Source organism: Branchiostoma belcheri, unplaced genomic scaffold (genome assembly GCF_001625305.1).
Source record: "Branchiostoma belcheri isolate BF01 breed outbred unplaced genomic scaffold, Haploidv18h27 scaffold76, whole genome shotgun sequence".
NCBI lineage: Eukaryota > Metazoa > Chordata > Leptocardii > Amphioxiformes > Branchiostomatidae > Branchiostoma > Branchiostoma belcheri.
This window is the reverse complement of record NW_017804420.1, coordinates 206436-232861: the sequence shown is the minus strand read 5'-3', so window position 1 is coordinate 232861 and position 26426 is coordinate 206436. Positions and strand designations below refer to the sequence as shown.

General features: G+C 40.2%; 3 protein-coding genes across 3 annotated transcripts; 1 reads left to right on the top strand and 2 right to left on the bottom strand.

Moving 5' to 3' along the window:
- Positions 1–3466: 3466 nt before the first annotated feature.
- Positions 3467–6857, bottom strand: LOC109485459 (myotrophin-like). Its single transcript, XM_019789062.1, has 5 exons — positions 6327–6857; positions 5713–5802; positions 5322–5420; positions 4168–4269; positions 3467–3774 (listed from the first exon to the last, which is right to left on the bottom strand). The coding sequence occupies exons 1-5, from the start codon at positions 6417–6419 to the stop codon at positions 3625–3627; spliced, it is 534 nt and encodes a 177-aa protein (XP_019644621.1). The 5' UTR covers positions 6420–6857; the 3' UTR covers positions 3467–3624.
- A 1917-nt stretch (positions 6858–8774) lies between these two features.
- Positions 8775–17279, bottom strand: LOC109485524 (la-related protein 7-like). Its single transcript, XM_019789213.1, has 12 exons — positions 17189–17279; positions 15964–16175; positions 15762–15862; positions 15360–15440; positions 14846–15010; positions 14387–14492; positions 13260–14025; positions 12993–13129; positions 12226–12329; positions 11677–11812; positions 9545–9657; positions 8775–9216 (listed from the first exon to the last, which is right to left on the bottom strand). Exons 2-12 carry the CDS (start codon positions 16157–16159, stop codon positions 9151–9153), a joined length of 1971 nt encoding a protein of 656 aa, XP_019644772.1. The 5' UTR covers positions 16160–16175; positions 17189–17279; the 3' UTR covers positions 8775–9150.
- A 182-nt stretch (positions 17280–17461) lies between these two features.
- LOC109485525 (protein S-acyltransferase 24-like) lies at positions 17462–25158 on the top strand. Its single transcript, XM_019789214.1, has 10 exons — positions 17462–17570; positions 18184–18472; positions 19249–19495; positions 20028–20163; positions 20646–20824; positions 21336–21569; positions 22305–22387; positions 22704–22900; positions 23402–23573; positions 24379–25158. The coding sequence occupies exons 2-10, from the start codon at positions 18262–18264 to the stop codon at positions 24675–24677; spliced, it is 1758 nt and encodes a 585-aa protein (XP_019644773.1). The 5' UTR covers positions 17462–17570; positions 18184–18261; the 3' UTR covers positions 24678–25158.
- Positions 25159–26426: the final 1268 nt, after the last annotated feature.

Here is a 26426-nt window from a genome sequence, read left to right as displayed (position 1 = left end):
ACCACTGTCATAATCATACAATATCAGATGTGCATGGCAGTATTTAAAAACGCCACCCTAAAATTAGTAAAAAAAATGATACCAATGGTTCAAAAAAAAAAAAGGATAGACCTATAAAAACGTCTAAAACACGTGAAAAGCAATGAGTTTTAACCTCGTTAAGGTAGCCGAAGCCTATTCTTGACAAAGAACAGATGAAACTCTTTGCTCAGAGAAAGAACAGAGCAACTATCAGGTTTCAATCTAGTTGCACAAAAAGACAGGAAAACTACAAACTAAATCCATACTGCTTTTTTTCAGTCTCCAGTGCAGGCGTTGTGCGTAGAGCCAGCTTTTCTGAGCCATTTCAAACAGTCAACTGAAGAACGTTCATGCACTCTGTTGTAATGTTCTCGCACCCCGCTGTTTCGTCGTGGCATGTTCTTGGTGGATCCTCCCTGGGCAGGACTGCCGACGCTTTTCTTCCGTGGATTCTTTTTGTTCGTCGAAGACGTTGCTGTTGTTGACCTTGAAGACGCAAGAAACCAGCAGACACCCCAGAATGAAGAGCAGGCTAACCGTGTACAACATCGCCACCCTCAAGACCAGCATCCCCAACCTCCACACCGGAGTGGAAAATTCCGTCCTCAGCGACTCTCTTGTTGATCGTAGAGACATCGTAACTCTGGGCAGTTTTCTCCGCCGTTGTTTAGCTATGGTCGACTTGCAATATCTTGCTCTATGCCGTTCCAAACACAATCTGCTGCGCGTTATTTATGATGCAACTTGTCCGACCAGACGTCCTTTGGTCTTTGAATGGACCTTGAAAGGGCAATGTCTACCAACGTCCTTGCGAAGACTACGTGAGAAACGCCAGCCTGTCTAAAAAATTCAAGTTGCGACAGGAAGTTCAGTCTCAGAATACCTCGGCAGCAGACGGGTACATGCTACAGGGCACGTAGTCCAACAATGGCTGTAAAAGTTAAAATGCATTTTGGCCCTTCGGTTTTTGTCCCCGGAAGTGGTTCAGGAAATGGTTGCGTCCAGAGAAGGGGTGTCATTCTCAAATAAAAGATATAAAAACGCAAATCTTTCACTGTAATTGTAAAATAACCAGTCAAAACTTATCTAAAAAGATGCTGTATAAATAATGTATCTTGTTGGAAGGATGAAAGAAATGGAGAAGCACATCTAAAACTTTAGTATTCATAACGTTACCCCTTTTGTTCAAGAATGAGTTATTCCACAAATAACGCGCGAAGACGCTCCCAGTAGCCAGATGATGCAATCTCTGATTGGGTAGTCATATCCCATCTCCAAGCAGATGTATGGCGCGTCTTTTCATGCAATTGGATGGCGAGGAAAACAGAAAAAAGTGCACCATAAGAAAGATGTTCAAAATGTCTAAAAAGGCGTGCAACAAGCCATGGGTTTAGTTTTGTCAAGGTTAAAAATCTAAATTTTTAACCTGCTTGGTTTTGAGGGTTTATATTTAAGGGAAAAACTCCTAAAACTCTTAGCCAATACTAAACTTGGCAGTAAATGTGTAAAAACATTTAGATAGTCCACGGAAAGTTCTCTATCATAGTCTATGGGTGTCCATGGTAGTAGCCTGGGTGCATTGGCATGCAGACTACATGTACTTAAATACAGGTTAATGGGTTCACAGAGGTTAATGGGTTCACAATTAACCTAAGTAAGAGGCCAATGACTGCAAGTAACTCCTGATTGGCTCCTTTAAATCTCCAAGCAGATATTAGGAGGAAAGATTGTAACGTTAATACATTTAAGATCACCCATGCTTCTTGATTAGCAAAGAACCCTGATAAATGCATGGCACAACATCCAAATAGAAGTGTGTCCTAGTAGGACAACCTCATACAGAGACGATCATTGAAAATATTGGTATCTCCCACAAAAAAGTATCAAATTTTTGTAGTACTCATACTTATGTAGCTTAGATGCACTAGTGTGTTGGCAAACTACTTTGAAGGTTAATTACATTAATGCTACTTATGTAAGAGGGCGGAATGACCTTGATCCATTTCATAATCTCTAAATAGATGATGGGAGAAAGATATTAAAGTGATCATCAATCAATATTATACAATGTGTAGTACTAACCTAGTAGCTGACCAAGGTCTCCCGACCCTGTCCCAAACCATTATCTTCTAAAAAAAACCCAACTATATTCTGATTTATAATCAGTAAATGTTTTCCTTTTGCATCATGTCATTATCAAATATATTATGAAAAAAAATTGTCACAATTTTATGACCTATCTTTCTTCTTCTTAATTAACATATGTGACTGTGGCTAAACCAGCTGCTAATTATATTAGGTGGTGTAATGAACAAGGTTGAGCCATTTAAAACAACAGTCTGAAGTAACCGAAATTGTCCCTTTATTAAAAACCATGAGCCACAAAAACTCACCAAGTATTTCAACTTATTAAGGCCACACCAATTCGTTGGTTCTCAGATTCACCTTTGCAAAAAAAAAATTCTGGTTCTGAATCAACTCAAAAATACTAGACATATTTTGCCCCAAACAGTTGAGGAAAGTGCTTTTTTTCCTACTTGTTACAGCTTTACCATATATCAATGCATTGGTTTGATCAAAATTCATTGTTTAAATATTGACCTAGCCTTTTGTGTTGACCTCATGGCTTCTTTCTAAGCATTTGGGGCTATAATAGGATGCCTAGACCGTTTTTATTTTTTTCGCCCTGTTGCTTCATATATTTCTGAAAAAAAAAATCTGAGAACCAACGAACTAGATTGGTATGGCGGCTGCCCTAACCATCAGCACTTTGGCAGAGCGTACTGCGCCCACGCAAACCTTGATTTTTCACGGTTGTTGTTGGATGTTTGGTCACAGAATTTTACCTGTTGCAGAATATTATCTTTTCCGACATAACATTTGAAAAAAAAACTTTAGACAGGATGTCATCCTTAAATACACGAATAACGATGTTCTGCCAAAGTGCGACGCACAATACATTAGGGTCTAATGTATTGCACTAGGAGTTTCGTGAAGGCGCACTACATTCTGCTGACATGCTACTTACAGAGTCATACCTTAGCTGACATCAAAACATATATTAGCTCTCATATATAGCCCTTAATCTTCTTGTTCATTTCCTCTTTCATGGCCTTTGCTAGTGAATAGTGTCCGTTTGCTGTTGCCGGGTCTACCGCTGTCCTTCCCTCCTTGTCAGCTGCTGTGACGTCAGCTTTGTGCTGGAGGAGGAGCCTGATGACCTTCTCATGACCTTGAGAAGCCGCAGAGTGCAGAGCCGTCCATGAACTCTGAGGAAAGATCGTAGAGGAAACATGAAGAGATGCAGAGAAGTGTAACATTGACTTTCATATGACTGAACATGGGCCAGCATCCTGGTAACCACTCCCCATGGGCCAACCTCAGTCCTACATTTGTACCTATACTACAGGTAGGACTGAGCCTTTTTTCTCTAGCAACCTATCGTTCCTGCCAGCTTTTCACATTACTAACATTGTCCTGTAGATCTAAGGGCCTTGGATATGTAACACTCCTAGTACCATAGAGATACCTTGGACCTCACAATGGTACGGCCCCAATGGTATGGTTACCAGGCTAAAGTTCCAGACTGTTATTTGGACAACACTACATGGGTTTTTGTGGATTTTTTTTTTTTGGTAACAGAACTGTACGTACATCACTGGTGATGTTGACCTGTGCCCCTGCCTGCAAGAGCAGATTGACAGTTGCATCATGGCAGTTGGTTGCTGCAACATACAAAGGGGTTGTCCCTGCCTGCAATAAAGTGCATGAACAATAAATTTTAACAATTCAGTTCAACCCTTTCCCAGCAGAGCTAAGCCTCTATAGTAGCTCTCTGAGAAGAATTGAAACATTGCCTTTTATTTGCTGATAAGGAAGTTCTGGTTGCTATAAAGTTCTGGCGACTTCTTGTAGTAATAGAACTTAAGTCCGAAGTTAAGAGCACACAGGGTGCATCTTATGGGACTGAAAGGAAGCAGAGGGCATAGTAAGTCAATATTCAGCTGGGTAAAATTCATATATAACATAACTCCATGCAGACTTTTGTAAATCAGAAAAAAAAATAAAGTGAGAACCAAGAAATTTAATTGGTTTAAATAGCCTGTTAATTATTAATCTATTTACAACTTCAGGATGTGTACTTACTGCTTTGGTCCTGGTGTCCAGGTCTGCACCAAAGTTGATGAGGATTTTGACGACAGATGAGTGCCCCCCTCTACAGGCAGTCAACAGGGCTGTCTCTCCTGTCTACGACATGCAAAATACCCAAAGGGTTATTCCAAAACATTAACATTAGGCCACACCAATTTAATTTCTTGGTTAACGGATTTTTCTAGAAAAGTAATGGAGCGGGCGGGCAAAAAAATTAAAAAAATAAAAACAGGCCTAGGCATCCTATTATGGCCCAAAATGGTACGAAAGGAGCCATGAAGTCAACACACCAGACTGGTTCAAAATTTAAACAATGAATTTTGAACTTTTAATGATACCATTGCATTGAAAGATGGAATAACTGTAACAATGAGGGAGAAAAGGACTGTTTTCAACTGTTCAGGGCAAAATATGAGCATTTTGCAGTTGATTCTCAATCTTTATTTTTATTTTCAAATCAGAAAAAAATGAAGGGGCGAATCCGTTAACCAAGAAATTAAATTGGTGTGGCCTTAGAACATTACTCCAGAGATTGGCATGTAATAGTAATTGTTACACATTGCTTGTCATATGCATCAATAAACTTTTCCAAGATTTCACCTATTCTTACCTGCAAAATATGCAAGATACTAACTAAACAAATGAAGGAAAAAAGTTTTAAAAGCCAATTTCCAATATTAATGGGTATATTGAGAGAATAAGCACATTTCCGAGCCACATATGCAATATCAACTTCTGGGAGTTTTTGCATTCTATTGATAGCACACTTGGGCAATAAAAAAACTCAGACAAATATACCTGATATAGACCTCTCTTTTGTGTTCTAAGTAACCTGTAAGGTCTAAATTAGTGCATTTTATTGTGACATCTTTGCCACTTGCTTTTTGCCATCAAAGTAGTCTGGTGTCCAAATCAATTTTTGCTGCTGTGTCTCTTTTGTTGGACTATTTGTCCCCTTTCCATGGATGAAAGTAGCCTGGGTACCATCCTACTTGTATGCCGGGGCTCCCACAGTAGCGACTGTGGGAGCCCCGGCATACAAGTAGGATGGTACCCAGGCTAGGATGAAAGAGACTAGGCTTCTAAAATTGGTTTGGATACTAGGCTACCATTGAAGGTCATTTTTGCAGCTCTGGTTTTCTACGTACCTTTGTGGTATAGTTGACATTGGCACCCTGCAGGAGAAGTATGTTGGCTACTGCTCCGTGACCTCTGTTGGCAGCAAAGTACAAGGGGGTCCTGCCATACTGAGGGAAAAAATAGCGAAAACATATATTCACTGATATCCAAGAGCACCACACAATAAGACATAACAAATCTGTGGGCCAGGCAGTGACATTTTCCATGGGAAATTGATGTTGTATATTTTATTATATAATAATTTTTTTATTCATATTGTTTTAATTTCACCTTTGACATCACCCTGATTTTGAGTTCATCCCAATTAAATTTTTTAGTTTAATTTATTCATTCATGTGTAATAAAATATTTGTATATTTCTGTTGTCATACTTTTAAACTCAATAACATGAAAACTTACCCTGTCAGCTTCATTGACATCTGCTCCATTTTGCACCAGACTCACAACTTTCTGTGTATCACCCTGAGCAGCAGCTTTGAATAGAGTACCCTGAAAAGATGATTAAAATGCAATCAGATTCATTTGTCTAAAATTATTTCAGGCTGGCTCATATAGACATCACCATGAAAAGGGCCAGAAAAACACTAATCATCTTAAATTACAACTTGACTGGGAGGTTATTGAAAAAACAACCTGTTAAGTTATGTTATGTGAATGTTATGTTATGTTAATGTTATATTGTTTCATGTTTGTTATAAGTTTACTCATTATTTATGTCTTTCAAGTTATGAATTGTATACTTAGTTTTTATCCTTTGCTCACCATCATAATAGTTGTTTTAATCACCAATTCTCTAAGAAAATCCAAGCATAATATTAAGTCAATTGGTCTTTCTCCTTTCAAGAAATTTTCTAGAAACTACAAGTTTAATGCTTTCTATAACTTATGGATTGTGTTGCAAATTGAAATCTTTGCCAATAAAATTGAAAGTCAAGCTCACGTTACGACTTTCTTATCTTGTACTAATAATGCTCTTCCTTGTTTTCAAAGCACCAAAGGGATTGTCAACTCACCCTACTTGTGTGCGATCGGTCAGTCTGTAACTGGACCTCTCGTTCAAGACTCGAGTGGGCTTGAATCAGCGAAGACTGCTTGTAGGTCAACATGACCTAATATTATCCTCTTGAGGTCAGCTCTCGATGCACAAGACAATTCTACCGATATAACTTAGAAACCAACGTCTGGTGACGCAACTGGAGCATTTAACTTACAAGTACTGTTTTACAAAATTCTTAGCTGAATTGTAATGTTTAATCTTAACACTCAAAGTTCAGAGCGACTGCCGGCTTCTTTTGAAAGGTGTGTCAAATTTTGCTGGAAGTTTCTACCATGTAGCTTCCCTCTCATTGGTCAATGTGCTGCGCGTGGCTAAATAAACATAATTACAGCTGGCTGATGGAAATTTCCACATAGCTTCAGGCAACTTACTTTTGCATGAACGAGTGACGTAACTGGTACTAACATGTTTGCACTCAATACTATCGCAAATATATTAATGTTGCAAGTTTGTAATAATTAACACTTCTGTCTATCACTCAGACAGAAAAAAATAGATCAGCTACCCCCTTGAAATCTAATGTACTATTCCAGAAAGTTTGACCTACTTCTGAGGTGTTGGGCCCTGGGGAATTGATTGACAGGTGATAAGATAAAAGCCCAAGAAGATTAGATAATGTTTTGAATCACGCCCTGGCTGCATGATCAGCTAATTTCAATATTCCCCTGAACAAGTTTATGAGGCATTTACTTGCATTGTAATACCTACTAGCAATTCTGCCTGAATTTTTTAAACCTGCAAAATTGCAAGTTAACAGTTGCAAAGGATCTCTGACCTCAAGATAATGCCAACATTTGTCTTAAATTATTTGCATTATGTTCATCTCAAACTGATCCATTTGGGTGCTGATATATTTCGCTTCTGTATTAAATGTAATGGCAACAGTATTGTAAGGTTAACTGTTATGCACGGCACATTTAATAATCTACTTGAGAGTTACGATAGCAACAGCCTGTTGTGAAAACTGTAAAATACAAGTATAAAAGTACAATATAGTCTCGATTATTGAACAACAAAAGGTCCAAAATACTTCATTATGTCTTGGCTGTATTTTGAAGAGAAACTGGAACATCATACGATGACACTCACTACCCAAGGTGACTTTTCATTGCCTTCGACTGAAGGCTATGCCTTCGGAGAAGGTTATGAAATCGGGTTTGCACTGTTTGGCAGATTAGGCACGATAACTCTTGAAGGCAAGGTCCGAGGTTCACGATTTTTGGCAGGCAGGTTGATTTAGGGGTGGCCATTGTCAAGGCTAAAAATGGGCTTCGTGGGGGGTTCCTAAGTCACTGTAGTTGACCTTGGTTTTTGGTGTTTTTTCCTTGTCATCAAGATATCTCGAGAATCCTTAAATGGATGTTCATTATTTTTAGTGGGCAAGTTACCGTTGAAAATGCCGAGGTCAAGTTCAAAGATGGGCCCCGTGGGGGTTTCTATGTCACTGCAGTTGACCTTTGTTTTTTGTGTTTTTTCTTGTCATCAAGATAACTCGAGAATCTTTAAATGGATGTTCATGTTTTTTAGTTGGCAAGTTACCATTGACAATACCAAGGTCAAGTTCGGATATGGGCTTCGTGGGGGGTCCCCACGTCATTGAATTAGAACGTACTGCAGCGAAACTTCTGGTTTTTACATTTCGTGATATGGACGTGCTAGGGTCATGATTTTTAGATGGTAGGTAGCTCTTGTGCTCACAAAAAAGTGCCGTAAGTTTGCACCCCGTAGCAGCTTGTTTGGGAAATGCAGAGGCATTTGTTTGAAAATGTTTGAAGAAGGATAGCTCAAGAACCGGTTGACGGATTGTTGTTATTTTTGGTATCTCGGTAGCTTAAGTGATGCTTGACCTAATTAGATGACGATTATGCAAATCATGATCTAATTTACATAATTAATGACAGAAGTCTATATATTTGCTGGGTTCTGTGATAAAACAATTAAAATGGTGATGAGGAAATGCTAGAATAGCCCTCTTTGTTTAAGATAAGACTGTCATTGGATGGAAAATATGATCAAAGGATATAATTGCAAGTGAGGATATTATTTCCATAATCAATGTGAAACATTCATAATTTGTCAGTCGTAAAGGTTAACATCATTTGTCGAAGGCATGAGGTCTTGGAACTCTAGTTTAGAAAGATAATGGAAATGCAGAAAATACAAGGAGGTTATAACACAGTTAACCAAGACAATGGAAGCCTCTTGAGTCAACCTTTCCTACACTGAGTTACCCATGTGGCTACCAATTCTCTAATTGTTGTAGGGTTACAGGTAGCAGGGAGAAGGTTAAAGGTGACAATTCAATTTTGTTGCTGAAGTTGAAAATCAAAGATAGACATGCTTGCTTTCTTCCACATGATGGTACATGTATCTTTATTGCTGTTACACCTTTACAGTCAGAGGTACATGTATATGTACTACAATCAACTCCTTACAAATTTCATCTTGTAGGTGAATGTACAATGAAGTAGTTTCACCACATAAAGTTTATAGTAAATGAGATATTTGATTTTACAACTTATAAAGTAAACTTTCCACATTAGCAGTGTCTTTCTAAATTCAAAGTGACCAGTTCTAGGTCTAGGCTTCTACAAATGTGTGAAATACTGTTTCAAAGGTTTTAGAATTCAGATAATAGGTCAAAATTTTATGAACTTGCCAGCGGTTGAGTCCCACAAAAAAGTTACTGTTGGTACGTTTATCTATGGTTGGTTGGGAAACTGGAAACACAATGTTTTTCGGACTTTTTCCCATTCCTCTCTGCTCTTGAAGATCAGTGTTCAGTCTCCATCAAAGTGAATGTGTTGTCTCTGTAGAGCTGCAGCCTTCTCTGCTCTCTCCAGCAACTGCAAACAGGAAATGTTTTCAAAATAAGGTTGTATATATTTTGATGGGAAAATTTTGATGGTAGATTATTAATGTATGCAATGAAATACTAGTATCTTGCACCTCTTTACACACTGATTTTTGTCCGTCAAGATTCTGTCAAAACCCAGAGACACGGACACTGGCTAGAGCACTGCACCAGGGTCAATCTATAAACATAGACAGGGATATTCTACACAGTTCCTACATGATGTAGAAGAAGATTCTTTTTCATGGTTTTACGAGACCGATGAAATACCTACTACTAAGTGTTGGTAAAGTCTTGTGTACTGGATCATTCTTACAAACCTTCTTCGTTCCCCTGATCTTCTTTCTCTTCTTCTTGTCTTTCTGGTTTGGTGCCTGGAACTTCTTCTCCCAGTCTGCTGTGACCTTGTCCCAGTAGGTCTTCTCTTCCTCTCCTGAAATAAGTGTGAATTTCACATCAAGTTAGATGGTCAAATCAAGTTACAGACTCAGCACCTGAGGGTTCTGGGTTCGAATCTGTGGCAGCTCTGTCCTTGGGAAAGGCATATTACACCTAATAGTATGTAATCGCTTGATGCAAGTGAAACTCATCTTATCTTCAATTTATAGGGACATCCTTACAAATGGGACGTGAGCACATGTCCTGTGTTTGAGCCACACCTCAAGCACGTTAAAGAACCCACTACACTTTAAGCAGAAGTAGGGGTGGGAGTAGAAAAGAGTAGAGGTCCTTCCTGGTGTTGGTAGTTCAAACCTTACAGTCTGGTCTCAGGGTTGACTAATCTAAAGCTGATCTGACTAATCTGAATCTTGACAATCTAAAGCTGATTCACCTGTTATGTCAATCCTTCCACAAATGTGGAAAGTCTTGACTTAATAGATAAACAAGAAGCCATAGGTGACAATTCTCCGTGAAGTATTATATATTGCAACAAAAAGAAGTAGCCATTGGCGACAATTCTCTGTGAAGTGTGATAAATCGAACAAAGAAAAATTGTTTAAACGCGCGTCGGCTCAGTCATCTTAAGACGCAACAACCAATCAGAGATGCGAAATGTCGACACGTGACGCGGGATTTGCATACAGTCGAAACAACGGGGAAGGGCGCGCGATGCCCGAAATATTTTTGCGTCAATATTCAGCGCCGTGTTTCAAGAGATTAATACCGGGAAACAAATTCTTTTCTTGTTTTGAACCCATAAACATGCATTTACGCTAATCTAGTATGATTCAGGGTTACTTTTTTTTTACCTGCCATGGCCAGATTATCTAAAGATGTGTGTATTGTGTGTACAATCTACAGAAAGAGAAATGTACATCAGGTCCGATCATCCGATTTTCACGTTTCGGTTTTTGGACTCGGTTCATGAACGTATTTTGGTTTGACTCCTGGAATGTGCGAAAAAAATGACTCCCGGGACTGTCTACAGGGAACACTCGCACATTCGCGGTGTATCAGGACAGCGCGACTGGTCGGCATTAGCGCAGTCCCTGTAATTAGTAACAGTTGCACATCAATCCGGCCGAAAGCATGATTGTGTAACACATGCTACTTCTTCATATACCGGCTCATACTACACGACGCCTTTACAACTAGCAAATCATAAAATTACCCGATCTACTAGTACTGTATGTGCAGTTTACCAGCCCCAGACCACATCCGACCACGAGGCAGAACACATTGATGAGTTGCTCAAAAATATTGTCCATGTTTACAAAGAGCTGCTCCACTAACACTATGGAGCGGCCCAACCCAAAAATATTGGCCATGTGTCGTTGCTAGGACGACCGGCCAGTTGCTACGTGACTAAATACACGCCGCCACTAGGTCGCCACACCCGACCAGTTTGAAATCGATAGGATTACGTCATCGGTATTAACATCAGCCCCGCCTCGACTTACTACCGGTGACATAAACGGACGACAACATTTCAACGGCATGGGGATGTTTCGAAAACAACCATTTACTCCAATATCAAAACAGCTACGGTAAAAATAAAAAGACGTGCATCATCCCGGACATAATGCAACACCACATGCGAAATTACACAGAAATGCGACGTACGGAAGAATGCGTTTTGGCTGCGAACATCTTCCAAAAAACTTGGCATCTCTTAACCATGGGCAAAAACATCTGGAACCACTTATAAAAACCACCCTGTATCTGCATGAACTTTTACCCCCCCACTGCTATTCCAAACAACGCGTTTTCTGGACCATTCCAATTCGCCTCGTAATTGTAGGGGTGCGTCTGCGATATTACATTGACCGCGAAAGCAGCAACGGCAAAAATACACATTCGTGCATCAACACGGGCATGCCCGCAGACGGCGTATAAAATTGCGTGCCGATTACACAAAGAGAACCCAGTGTTTTGACTGCGAACATGAAAAATCAGCCGATTACAACACTCCGTCCGGAGGTCCTGACCTCCTTCACGGAGTAATAAATACCTTTTAGTGCTGTAATTTCGCTGTATTTTTCAGCTGCCTTCTGTGCTCCTGTGGGAGTCTTGAATCTGATGTAGCCCTCAGTCATGCCCTCCTGTATGTCCAGATAGGCAATGTCCCCACATGGCAGCAGCTGGTCCTGACACAAACAACATGAAGGGGCATTATGTAACATTTTTGCACAATTTGTGCAAAATTCAAATGTCTTAATTGAAAAAATCTGCATGTGCATATAATTTACTTTTCAGCATATTTGTGCAATTATCTCACATTTCTGACATTTATGGTTGGAGCTAAAATAGCCCTAATAATGTGCTATTTCCTGAATTTTTCTTGTAGACTAAGCTTATACTGATGGCATCTCTTTCTTTCTCATCCTCCAAATGGTTACACAGATTTTTTTGTGTCAAAGATAACGTATTTGGCAAAATACTTGTCCTTCGTGAGAGGCAAAATTCCTTCCAATGACAAAAAGATGAAAGCTAGCTAGAACACTGATTATGAGACAAGACCAGCTGAATGTTAGATGACTTTATTTCATTCAAAACTAACCTTTAGCTTCTGTCTGGACTCCAGTGGCTCTGCAGGTATGACCTTTACAACCACTCCCTCCACAAACTCAGGTGCTTTCCTCGCTGCCTTTGTTTTCTCTGCTTCTGTAACAGAGAACAGACGATAAACAGATTAAAAGTCATGGGCAAAGCATTCCACAATGTAATTTACCAACTCAGGTGAACTTTCATGGTTATACAGGCTTCATTTCAGGCAACTTTACTTGTTACATCATAATTGTCAGAGCAGTTGGCTCAGAACCAAGAAGTCCTGGGTGCAATCCCCCAACATGCCTGAAGTTGTAACTTAGGGAAAGGCTTTCCACACTGTACGGTGCAGTCATGTGTCCAAACACTGATGAGGACACACATGGATTTGGTGTTGCGAATGTGCCATGATCTGCACATCTGCCACTAAGATGAGGTAGACACCTCCAAACCCTTGCAATCTTGGTGGTAGAAGTAATGTCGACAAAGTGTAAATATGAATTTTCAATTTTATATTAAGACCTGTGACCTCTCGGTACAACTTGCATGTTGTGTGTGTTTATGTTGTGTGTAGTTAAGCCTTGCCCTGTTGTAACATTAGCAGTATGTAGTTAAGCCTCATCACGTTGTAGTAGTATATGTGTTAAACGACTCCAGGAAGATTAGTATGAATGGAAATTCAGTCTGTACAAACTAATGGAGATCGGTTTAATACACAAGAACAGGCATTGTCTTACCAAGGAGGTTTAAAATCAAATTATTTAAGATTCTTGGTCTTACCTGTTGGTTGTTTATCTTCTTTAGCTGCCTGGCCATTTTGGTGGCTGGAGTTCCAGGCTACCAAAGACTTCTTCAAGTTTGCCATGTTTGCCTTCTGCATGGCCAGGTACTGGTTCTTCAGTTTCAACCACTCTTTCCTGTACAATGTAGTTACATGGGTGAAAAAAAATTGAATGTATTTTCTGCATTTAATTCATCACTTCCATACAAAGATGATATCAGAAGTCAAAATTGGATTATGAAGATAATTAAGAAACAAAATCTCACTTGGGAATCACTCTTAATCTGACATCTTCCTTCCTCTTTTTCAGTTCTCTTTCCCGCCTTCTTTCCTCCCTGTGTTTCTTCTTTCTCTTCCTTTTGATCTTTTTCACCTCCCCACTCTCCTTGTGACCTTCCACTCTTGACCTCTTGGAATATGTTTCCTGGGAAAGAACTGATTCCAGCTTCCTCTTTCCTTTCCGTTCCTTGGTGGATACCTCACTGTCTGACACGCTGCCTTCTTCTGCTCTGTCTTTGGCCGCTGGTTTGACTTTTTTGGCAGCGTGTGTCTCTTCTGTGGAGGGAGCTGCTCCAGGGTCGGTGGAACGGCGTTTTCTACCCTCCCCCCTTGCCTCCTTTATCAGCGCCGATACTGCAGCATGGACGCTACTTTCGCCACCTTTCCCTCTGTCTTTTCCCTCTTCTGTTTCAGAAGGATCCCGTTTTGTGTCCGTTTTTTCTTTCACATCCTCTTTAACTTCCTGAGAAGTCAGCTCCTTAGTTTTCTCTTGTTTGTCAGCCTTTTCTTTAGATTTCACTTGTACTTTTGGCTTCTTTTCTGCTGATTCTGATTCAGAAGTACTTTCTTCTCTCTTCCTTTTAGTACTGGGAGCATCTCCTACATTAGTTTCTTGATCAGCACCAGGTTGACCTTCTCCTTCCTCAGTGTTTTCTCCCTCAGCTTTGTCTTTGTCCATCTTTTTTTTACGTTTTCGCTTCTTTTTCTCAGACTTGGGAGTTGTACTGGTGTCATCACTTGCTGAAGGTGGATCTGTAAAATGACAATATTGTAATCTCTACATGCTGTAAGTAACCGTTAGTATTAGTAAGATGTACAGAGGAAAGCTATGGCTGAAACTTAGAATTAATTAGTAGATAATATCTATTAAAAAAACACCATGGTGGCCTTTTTTTCACATCTTATATAATTATTGAAATATTAAGCTCCAATTCCATTTTCCGTCATCTTCCTCAAAATAATTCAAGAAAGCATACTTCATAGAATCATAGACAGCTTCCTGTATTAAACACACAAGTTCCATTCTTGCTTTTCACCTTTTCCTTGCCAAGGAGTGCTTTATGAACCAAATTTGCAAATGGTAACAAGTTTAGGCAGCAGGGAGAAGGTTAACCTGTGGTTGCCTGTGGAGTGGTAGGGACAGGAATGGGTCGTCCTTTTCTGGTCTTGGGGAAGACTCCCATCTTCCCAGCCATGTGGTCTGGTGGGTTGTTCAGCATCTGGAAGTTACAAGCACATGTTGTTTGTTTGAACCATTCTTTATTCATGACAAGCTCAAATTGTGTGGCATTAACAATAACCTACAATGTACACAGCATTCTGTCAAAGAAACCAACCCCAAACCCCCGCCCATCTAGGTCAAAATGTAGAAATGCAAAAAAAAAATACAAATGCAAACATATGATGGACATGCATCTACTCTATCATTGGACAAATCGATAATTGCCACTCTTTCATTGGTTGAACTGCTAATTGTGATGGACAGTCAGGATCAGTCTACTTTTAGAAATTAGAAGTAAAGTTATTTTCAAAAGTCCTTTTTACTACACAGCAATTACAACTTCCCTCCCACCTTACAAGCCTTCTCAGCCTCTTCCTGTTTCTCAAACTCGATGAAGGCAAAGCCCTTGGGGTCTCCCGTTGTCTGGTAGCGAGGGAGACTGATGTATGTGACCTTGCCACACACACTGAAGGTCGTTCTGATCCACTCATGGGTTACGGCACGTGGCAGACACTCCTGAAACATACACAAAAACATCACGTTTACCTTCACATGGCCATGCAAACTAGTGCTCTGTTTATTCTTACTCAAATACATTCATAAAATGTTGTAACATTCCAACTATGTCCTGCAACTTGCTACATAATGTAATCCAACACCACACAGTTTTTGCTACAGTACCAGTTAGCATGGTGACAGATGACACAACATTTAAAAACTACAGACAGGATATTATCCTTAAACATACAAACACAACCCTAAAAAATACATTCAACAGAAGTAGTATGCTTTTCTGACATGCTGACCAGCGTGGTTGCCACTACTTTTCTAACGTTCTAATTCGATCGTTAAGTAGTTTACATACCACATATACTGTACGTTCATCCATCTGAACTGGTTCTGCAAGTGGCTTTGTTCTTCTCACTTTCGTCTTCTCTGCATTCACCTAGAGGAAAACCATACAATATTCTGTTTTGGCCCGTGTGATAATTAAGGGTTAATGACCCGCCCCAAGGTGAATATGGTGTGATAAAGCCTTGGCAGTTGCTATAACCACCGAATAAAGCCATCGAGTGAGTGACAGCGAACGAGGTGGCTTTATTCGGTGGTTATAGCAACTGCCAAGGCTTTATCACACCATATTCACCGAGAAATGGCGGGCCATTAACGCTATTATCAGAACGTGTGATGGAACGCGCAAGTATGACATAAAACACAATACAAGACGTATATCTCACAGTGGTGAAGATTTTGATGATATTCACACCTGTACAAGTTCCGAGTTCCTGAGCGATTTCACCACCATCTTGGGGTCAGAAGTCAACTGCTTCATCTTGTTGAAACTGAGGATGACTGAGAGGTCAATCCCTAGAAAAAAAAAATTAAAGTTAACAATACTTAGTGGCAAACATACAACAAAAATAAACAAATTCAATTATTTCTTTAAGACCAAATTTATAGAATCTTACATCCTTCCTTCTCTTTCTCCATTTCTTTCTTTAAGAACCTGTCTCGGTGTAAGTTGGCATCGCTGAAGTAGAACTCCATCTGCTCTCGGACGGCGTTCTGTAACTTCTTGTCTCTCTTCCTCTTCTTCTTCTCCGGAGGCTGATTCCCAGCATCCCTCTGCTCTTCCTGTTCCTTCTGATGTCTTGATGTTGCCATGGTAACGACAGCTTATCTAAACAGTCAACATCAACAAGACATCAAGAACATCCAAAAAGATGCAATCATTATGCACAACAGCCACCAAATATCTGCTTAGAGAACCTCTGCTACCAGACAACTACCTAAACCTATGGCCTATTCCACTGGATTGTAAAAGTAGGGATGTTTCTAAAGTATGCATTTACTTCAATATCAAAACTTCTACGGTGAAAATAAAAAGACGTGCACCATCACGGACATAATGGCACATCACATGCCCAATTACACAGAAATGCTACGTATAGAACAATGCGTTTTGGCTGCGAACATCTTCCCAAAACGGTCTCGTACCTTAAGCATGGGGACAAAGCATCTGGTACCAATTAGCAACCCCTCCCCACATCTGCATGAAGTTTGAACGGTTTGAACTACCCCCCCGCTATTCCAAACAATGGGTTTTTCTGGACCATTCCAATTTGCCTCATAATTGTAGGGGTGCATCTGAAATATTACATTGACCGCGAAAACGGCAACGGCAAAAATACACATTCGTGCATCATCATCACCAGGGCATGCCTGCAGACAGCGTATAAAATTGCATGCTGATTACACAAAGAGAACCAAGTGTTCTAGCTGCGAACACGAAAAAACGGTTACTCACAATACTCCGTCCGGAGGTCATAGACCTCCTTCACGGAGTAATAAATAAATAAAACCAAGGTTGATAAAACTGTAAAAATTGAACTATAACTTCTTTCTCATAACATGAGTATTTTTTGTTTGTTCTTGTGTGTTACCACTTTAAACTTCTCAGGTTATATAATACCAAGGAGGTTAAACCTTCTTGATAAAATTTTTTATACAAGTAACGTTACAAATTACTAGTATGCCACCACCCCCCTCCCCATAAAGTCAACAACAAATTTCTCATGTTTTTCAGGCCCCTGAAACTCGCTCGGGGGTTCTTATGCGCGCTATCTGGTATGTGCAGCTTCTGTACAATGCATAGTAGTTAGTAAGGAAGCAAAATAAAACCATGAAACCAACCGTGGCCCGGGGAAATAGACTCTTGTCCGTAAACTTGAAAGTCAAAACATGTCAACGTGCATCTGACGAAGCCGCGGTAACCATAGCGTGTAATTCGTAGCCTATAATTCCAACACTCACGAACTAATGCCGTACATTCTGATTATCATCAAAAAGACAAACTCAATTTGTACAAGTATATTGTTTTCATTACTTATATAAAGATATCGCATTACCCGTCGAAAATGGAAATAAATTTGACCCGAATCCTTAGTTGCGAATACGCTGCTTGTTGTTTTGCAAACCCGGAAGTGGTTTAGTGATTGATAAAGTTGTTTTCATTCACAGTGACGCTACCAGCGCATTGCTGCTTTTAAATGCTCCCGGACCTGTCTTCTGTAAGGTTTTTGACTTGGGTAGTTCTCTCTATACATATTGTAGATGCTGAAGGCTTTCTTGAGATCGGAAAGAATCCCTGTGTAAGGACATGTGCTTTGGAAAGATCTTGCATAAACATTCATAATTGTACATGTAGTACGTCGGTCGAGGTCTAGGTTGACACTTTATTCTTATACGTCTACGTTTGCATTAACAGTACTTAATAGCAACCTAATTGCATTAACAGTACTTAACCTAATTGCATTGCATTGCATTGATAGTACTTAACATAACTTGCTTATGGCTATTTGCTTCTCTTCTTTGGCTCTTTGCTACTCAACTGGCGTCAGCCTATTTTTAGATACTACCGGAATGCTAGTACACCGGAATACATACATCTAAAGGAGGGTTAAATATACCGGAATACACAGTGCTTTGATGTGTTAACATCCCAGTTTTGGAATAAGATGACAAAGACATGGCCCAGGAAATTGCTAGAAATTACAATCAGCAATGTTTGTTTAGCGAGGTCAAAGTGAGAAAATAAACACAAAAAAAAAGATAAAAAAAATGAGATATAAAAAAAAAAAAATAAAATGTTTCAAAACAAAGAATGCTTTGATGTGTTAACATCACAGGTTGCTATACACAGTCTACTATAAGCTACAAGTAATGCTTCACTGAGGGACTGAACATTTCTAGAAGAAGAAGAAGAGATGGCTCATTACTACCACCCAGGTCCTGGCCCGCCCGGTGCTAGACCAGGACCAGGTGCCAGACCCGGTCCATCTCCGTCTCCGGGTGTATCCCCACCTCCTCCTCCTCCTGGACCACCTATCCGGAACATCCACGAGGCCATCCAGCAGTACGACATCCCGACCTGCGAGAGGCTCGTCACAGAACATCCAGAATGTGTCAATGAAAAGGGTGAGCTTGTCTTTTGCCTATTAAAGGATCTACTCTACCTTACTGTACTCAGTACTCCACTGTACTGTCCACAGACTTGTTTTCCTAGACAAATGAGTACACGAGTACAAAAGAACATTCTAAAGATGGTCTGCCCTGTTGATTCTTACTCAAATACATATGTATGATGACAGCTAGATATACATTACTCATTAGATTAATAAAATTTAAAAGTAAACTCATTTAAACATATTAGCGAATATATTGGCACCGTGTGAGCATGCAGGAGTCTAAATCCCTGCTGCAGTCCTGCTATAAAATTGCAACATGATGAAACCCAGCACTAGTTACCATGGTGACAGACATCTGGTTCAGGTCATTGACCTTATATGTTTGAAGAACAAGATGAAACAGAGCAAAAACAGTCCCTAACTGGGAAGGTAAATATAATTAAGTGGTTCCCAAAGCTTTCCACAAGAATAATGTTCAGCACTGGCGGCCTGCCTGAAGTTACGGTTAAGTGTTACGGTCAGCCGTACCAAAACATGGAGTTAAATCCAGTGTATTTTAATTTCCTAGCAGATCATACGGTGGCAAGGCAGTATCCATTGGCCAGAGGAGTTTCGGTGGCTAATGGACATTCCTCTGACCTATGGATACTGCCTTGTCACTGTATGATCTGCTTGAAGATTATATTTTGTCTTATTGTCTTATGTTAAGATTTACCATTAAGCACTGCCAGGATCCCCCCATGCAGACCCTCAAGGAGGTACAAGTCTATTTCCTTTCCCCTACAGGTTGGTACGGGTTCAGCCCATTACACCAGGTGTGTATGCGGGGCCTCCCACAGCTGATGGAGCTGCTCCTGGCACACGGAGCCGAGGTGGACGCAACCAATGACTACGGAGAGACCGCGCTTCACTACGCGTGTAAGCGAGGAATCCCCGTGTTTGTGCACCAGCTGGTGGAGAAAGGGGCATCGGTGAGGGCGACAGACAAGAAGGGCTGGAACGCCATGCACCACGCCGCATCCGGGGGAAGCACGTAGGTCACAAAATTATCTGTTATGTAATTTGCTGTTTTATGACACAGGGTGATGTTCAAGAAGATTTTAGCTATATCATAATTATTTATCGGTTCAATTCACACAATTCAGCCTTTAAATCAATGGCTACAAAGTGATGGCATTGTGTATTTACTGTGTAATACTTGTGTAATACTGTGCTGTTTGAAGAATAAACCTGTCCAATGATATGATTTGCAGATATCATCATTTTACCTCTGTCAAGGGAAAGACACTAGTATACAGTTTCTTCAGTGTTTCATGTAATATTCAATTCCAGGGGACCAAATAATGAAATAAGAAATGCTGAAAAATAAATCACATCTTGTTTACACTCTCTTTTATTCAGTGTCTAAAAAAACTGTAAAGGTGAAAAAAACAGTGACTGGCCATGGTTAATGTCTTTTTTGTATAGTGTTTTGCTGAAAAAGGGCCCTTTCTACATTTGAAGGAGTAACCATTTTATCTCAGTTACTTACTAAAGGCTTTCTTCCATTTTACATGTTCTCTTAGTCATGTCATGCACTACCTGTCTGAGGTGTGTGGTCTTGGCTTTCGAGACAAGGACAACAATGGACAGACCGTGATGCACATCGTGTGCAGTGGACTTGCTAACCTGGAGGCCTTCCAGTACTGTCTCAGGGAACAGGTCAGTACATCTCACATAGTACATGTATGTGTTAGCTACACAATGCTAATACAAAGGTATTGAAGATACAGGAGAGAAAATATATTTTCTGCAGTAAAACCCAGTGATGGTTTTGAACTTCCCTCAACAAAAGACTGGGGTGCCACAAACTTTTCCAAACTGTGTTGGAATGGTTAGGCCATACCAATTTAATTTGTTGGTTCTTGGTGCGCCGCTTCCTTTTTTTCTGCAAAAAAAAACAACAATTGTGTCAAGCTCTGAATCTCCAAAATGCTCAATATTTCGGCCCCAACATTTGAAGGAAGCCTCTTCTCTTCAGAATTGTTACAGTTTTTTCCATCTATCAATGCAGTGGTTGAATTAAAAGTTCACTTTCTGAAAAAATCTGAGAACCAGCAAATCAAATTGGTGTGGCCTTACAAGCTGTGTAATCAACTAAAGACAAGAGTGATAAATTCATATCCTCTGTCGTTCCCCCACAGAGGTGTGACCCCACCCTACCTGACCTGGAGGGGAACACCCCCCTGCACCTGGCAGCAAAGATGGGCCAGGGTGTCTTCTGTTGGAACCTGCTCACCATCTGCGGCTGCCAGATGCTCCAGGTGCCCAACAGACAAGGCCACCTGCCTGTCGACCTAGCACGACAGGGAAACACTTACAAGTGAGCTCTCACAATTAATATTCTGATATCATAAAAGTCTATCTGTTGAATGTGTGCATTATCATTTTTCTCTTTTTTTTAGGAATATATTGTGAATATCATTATGATATCAACCACAAGTTGGTGTGTATTGTACAATAGTACCTAACATCTACTATAATTCTGCTAGGTCACATACTAGTATATATGTATCTGAAACCCTCCAAAAATACACCTACATGTAAAATACTATGGGACCCACATATCTAAACTGTACATATCTGAGGTAGCCTGACTAAATCGTGCACCTAGCGGCCGGCCTGCCCAACATTTGCCACCTCCACAGCCAGTAAAAGATTGTGTGAACACAGGCTAATACCTGGGGGTGCTGCACTAGAGATCTCGCAAACACAATGTTTTCAAAAGTGGCAGATATATGTAACCCTGCAGATAACTGGTGATTGAGGTAAAATCTTTCCTGGGACGTTGTTAACCAAGTTTTCCCAAACATGTTGAACCCTTTTTTCCGCAGGCACAGAGAGATCGCCAGCACGCTGTCGTATTTCATGAACAAGAGGTCCCCGTCAGTTACTGGACCAGTCGGTGCCTGGTGGGCGCTCCTGCTCACGCCCACTGTCGTACCAGCGTTAGCGTACTCTCTGGAACAGTGGATACCGTTTTATGGCAGCCTGATGACGGTAGTCGTCTTAGGGTTGATGCTTGTCGTGGTGTTCCGACAAACTCATCGCTTACAACATGTAACACGGTGAGTGGTAACACAATATTTGTTATATATCTGGTATATGTTATACAGATGACATGATATACTCTAACCACTACCAGGCTCACTGGGTGCTGGAAAAATAATAGGAATTGACAAAATAGACTGAACAGTATGACAGAGGAGTTAGTTAGCCAGAGGAGTTAGATTGGCAATGAACATGGCAATCCAAATACAGGTAGGTCTGATTTCCAAAGAAGTCCATCCCACATATAGCACATGTTACAATTTTTCTGTAATTATATGCTGATGCTTTATATACCATGATGCTTTCAAAATCATTATGTCTCAGCCTCGCTCCACTAGTAACAGCTTGTTCTTTGCCCAGTTGGGTGTCGACACCTTCGACGCCAGGAGGCGAAAGCTGACGCACTCTTTTGCGGCTCGCCTCCTGGCGTCCGGTAACGGCATCATCAGTTTGCTCTTACGCTCTGATGCCTTCCCCAGAAGTCAGTTCTGGCGTCGGTACTGCCAGTTGGTATGCAGACCTTAAACAGGCCCCGTTTCTTTTATCCTAGACACCGTATTTTTAAATTCATGTATTTTGTGTTGTCTATGTTGTATATGGGCTTTGCCTGAGTCAAACAATAAATAAATAAATAAATAAATATATTATGCTGTGGACACACCTATCATTTCAATGAAATAGCTTGAGAAAGTCAAGCAGTTTTAGATTTGAGTGTGCAAGACTATCTCTCACTCAATGTATGTTTTTTCCAGATGGTCCAATCCCACCTACATTGCTGCCTTTGCTGGAGGTCTCTTCCACACAGCAGCTTGCTTTTACTTCAAAGTTCTTCCAGATATCCTTTTGCTTTGAATTGGACGCTTACTTACCCAATACCGTGGTGGTACTGTATGAAGAACTATGAATACAGTCATATAGTATAAAATAATTCCTACTAATGTTCTCTGCTTAAATCAAAGACCATTGCATTGTTTTAGAAACTAGTTTCAGATACAGCTTGAGCTTTTGTGATGTCTTTTGTGCATTTTGTGATGTTAAGCAGGGTACATTTACTTAACACCAACTTAACTCACAAACAAACAAACAAACAAACACACACACACACACACAAACATATACATAATGTTGTTTTTTCCTTAACGGAAGCTTACCAATCTGGCCTCAGTTGTTCCTGAGTGTATGTGGTGTGGCAGGCACCCTTATCTGCTTCCCAATGTTCTACATACTAATCAGGTCAGAGCCAGGCCACGTTAAGCGGCCGAAGGTTAACGAGGAAGGCAGGACCATGACTATCAAGGATGTTGGTGAGGGGACCTGTGGGTTAACTGACTTCTGTGGAACCTGTGAGGTATGTGGCTGTTTAGTTCTTCAAGAATCTTAGGAAATTGTATATCATGCATCATTTGGTTGTGAAACTTTGAAGGATAGAATCAAAATACAAGTGGCATGGTACAGTGTAGCTTATACTATAGTTTTGCTTTATAGTGTAAAGCTATAAGCTACAAATTTATAGTGTAAAGCTATAAGCTACACTGTAGCTTATAGTTTTACTTTATACACAGATGGTGTTAATTTTGCCCTATGTAATTCCATAGTTGAGATATAGTTTGAGATATTTAAAATTGAAAAATTTATACATGTATTATAATTGTAATCTTTATTTCTGCCATAAATATGAAAGTTGAAGAGAGATACATTCAATCCTACCCAAGAAGACCACCTGTCCAAGAAAATAATTTAACCTCAGTCCCCTGAGTGCTTTCTTGTTGGAACTTGTAACTGTATTTGACTTTCTGCTTTCTTTTGCAAATTGCATATTGTCTGTAACACTGCCTGTATTTTGTACCAGATTGTGAAACCAGTGATGGCTAAACACTGTAAGCTGTGTGAGAGGTGCGTGTCAGGACTGGACCATCACTGTCTCTTCCTCTACAACTGTGTGGCTCGGAACAACCACCGCCTCTTCGTCACGTTCATAGAGTTTGTGTTGCTAACTCAGGTTGTCTTTGTCTTCAGTGCAGGTAAGGACAGCTCTGTTCTAATGGCTTCTAATATGCATCGCCTTGTGAACATATCTATAGAAGTTGGTCAAAGGTAATTGTTAAACTAGAAAGGTAACATTTGTAAAGGAAATGCATAATGTTTACCTTCGCGTGTGGTCTTTTCTGTTAATTCTTACTCAAATACGTACATATACATTAATTATATATGGTCACACTGTCACAGGAGTATAAATCCCTCCTACTATAAAATTGCAACATTATGTAACCCAACACCAGTTAGTATGTTAACATGGTGAGAGACGTCAACAAATCAGGTCATTGGCTAGGTCAGAGGTCAGTGTTTGGAACAGAAGAAGAAGAAGAGGAGACATAGCAAAAACAGCATGTTTTCCTTCAGTAAACATAAAAAGGCAATGGTAGTCCCATAGCCTTTTTGAGGCTGTAGGGTCAGTAGGTTGTTAGTCCACTGTGTCTAGGGCAAGGCATTGGAAGTCTAGAGCACAGAATTGAAAATTCGATCCTTGTGTACCATTTGTACAAGGAGGTTTAAACCTCCTTGATTTGTGTAGGAATATTAAAGTTCAGCATCATTCTATGATTACTACCAACACAGATGAACTTTCATGATAATGTTTTCTCATGCTGTATAAAGTAGAGGGGATTCATTCCTCAAGCTAACCAACATCTTGCACACGCAGTCTAAACGGGAACTATGCGGCTCCAGGTGTCTTACTGAGGGACGACTGCGTGTGTGAGATGTCGGTTAGCTCGAGGAATGAATCCCCTCTACTATATAATGTTTTCTCGTGCTCTTTTCCTCCAGTCCTGTACTTCATGAAAGTTTATGAAACAAGCACCATCTGGGAAGCGATCCCGACCATCCTGACAGGAGACATCTGGGTGGGGAGTCTGCTGCTGGTGAACAGTCTGTGTCTGTTCTGGGGGTGCAACCTCCTGTCCCAGCAGTACAGCGTTGTCCTGAAGGGTTACACTACAGTGCAGTCGCCCCCCACCCTCATGCCCACCAGCTTCACCTTCAAAGGTCAACTCAACAACTTGGTCAACTTCTACCTGCACAGGAGGCCCCATATAGACTATGATGTGGAGCCAGCCTGGACATGACCATTAGTTTGACACTGTCTGTAACAGTTAATAATCAAACAACACAACTATTCAGTTTTTTTAGATAAAAGACAAATTGTCATCAGTTCATAAACTGTAATATATGTATGACTAGTTAATAGATATTTTATGATGAAATGCATATTACCATTAAATGTGGTTATTATTACCATCAAATTAAATGTGCAAAGATGGAGTGTAACAAGTCGTTTGGTGTGATATAGCTAGCTGCCGCCGCGCCGAGTGCCTGCGAAGCTGGTGTGTTATGCCGAAGAGTAAGTTCGAAATGGTTCATCTGGTAGTGCATTAGGTTGTGTGTGGAGGTGATTATATATAACAGGGCTAAATAATAATTACTTAAAAGGAAGCCGTGTAAACTTCTGAGCAATGTAGCTTTTTAGAGAATTTTTTCCAGTTGTATAATTTATTTTGTACCACAGTAATATGTGACAGAAAATAAAGTTTCTCACCAATGACAGTGGATTTTTATGTGATGTGTTTTTTTTGTGTTTATAATTTCTTAAATGGGAAAGAGTAATTGATATAGACAGGCTAGTGTGGAATTTGTATAGTACAGGAGTATACCTGCATTTTAGTGCAGGGGAATAGAACATAAGGTGTAATCTAGTGATCATGATTTGACATTGTGCACAAAACTTACTTAATCTACAAATGTCTATTAGTAATACCCCATCTAAAATATTTAAACTGAGTAAGAAACAGTTAAAATGGTGTGAAGAAGGTATGGGAGTCTTATTTTCAATAATTTGGATGAGTTTCTTGGATGCGTGAAAGTTAAACTGCAGAATTATTAACGAAAAAGCCCCATAATAGGCTATATTCAGCCACTGTGAATTGGTTCAGCACCAAGGACAGGTTTGCTTGTGTGTGGAAGGTGTTCAATCTACCACGGAATGAAGTCCCCGCGAAAATAAATGGATTTGCAGTAATAAGAAAACTGGACAAGTGTGTTATATTTCATACTATGGTCACATAACAGCTTATTCGTGAATATTTGTCGATAACAGAAATTCTCAAGTACCCTATAGCTGCATTTCATCCATTATTTGACCCTGAGATTAAAATTATAAGTCTGTCGTAATTAGATTATCTAATCCTCCTTCTTCGCCATATATAAATGCCTAGCACCAAGGCGCGCCGTCATTGGTCGTCTTAATTAGGTTACCAGCTTCTCTTCATATTAATTTGACAGCTGTTTTGTACACCTGTGTAAAAGCAAGCTTGGCACGGTCCTTTCAAAATGGCGCTTTCGTACGACCGGAATACTCTGGGCTGATTTAAAAAAAAAGACTTTTTGAGTGCTTTTTAGAGTTTTCGTCGATGGAATGTTTTACTAAATGTGCAGCAGAATGTTTGGGAGTTTTCACTGTGGATTTGTACCGTTCTGGTGATGTTTTGAAGGGAAAATGCGGATTTCCTGACCTGGCGAATTTGGAGAAGACAAAATGGCGAGACAGTTGGGTAGCGTGGCATAGAGACGACTTCGCTTTTTGTTGCAGGTATGTACGTGAACCAGCAAATTGTTTGGCTGACATTGTTTCCTGGCGACTATAGTAGGAATATGTCAAATTATAGTCCGTAAGAAACGAGTTCTGTATTAGAGAGCGACCGTTCCTAATTTTAGAAAGGCTTTGAAAATTTCTATCAAGTTCCCGCGTTTTCAACAACATTTCAGTGCGCGGTGCGCTTGTAGAATATTAAATGTATGTGTAGGACTACCAAGACTTT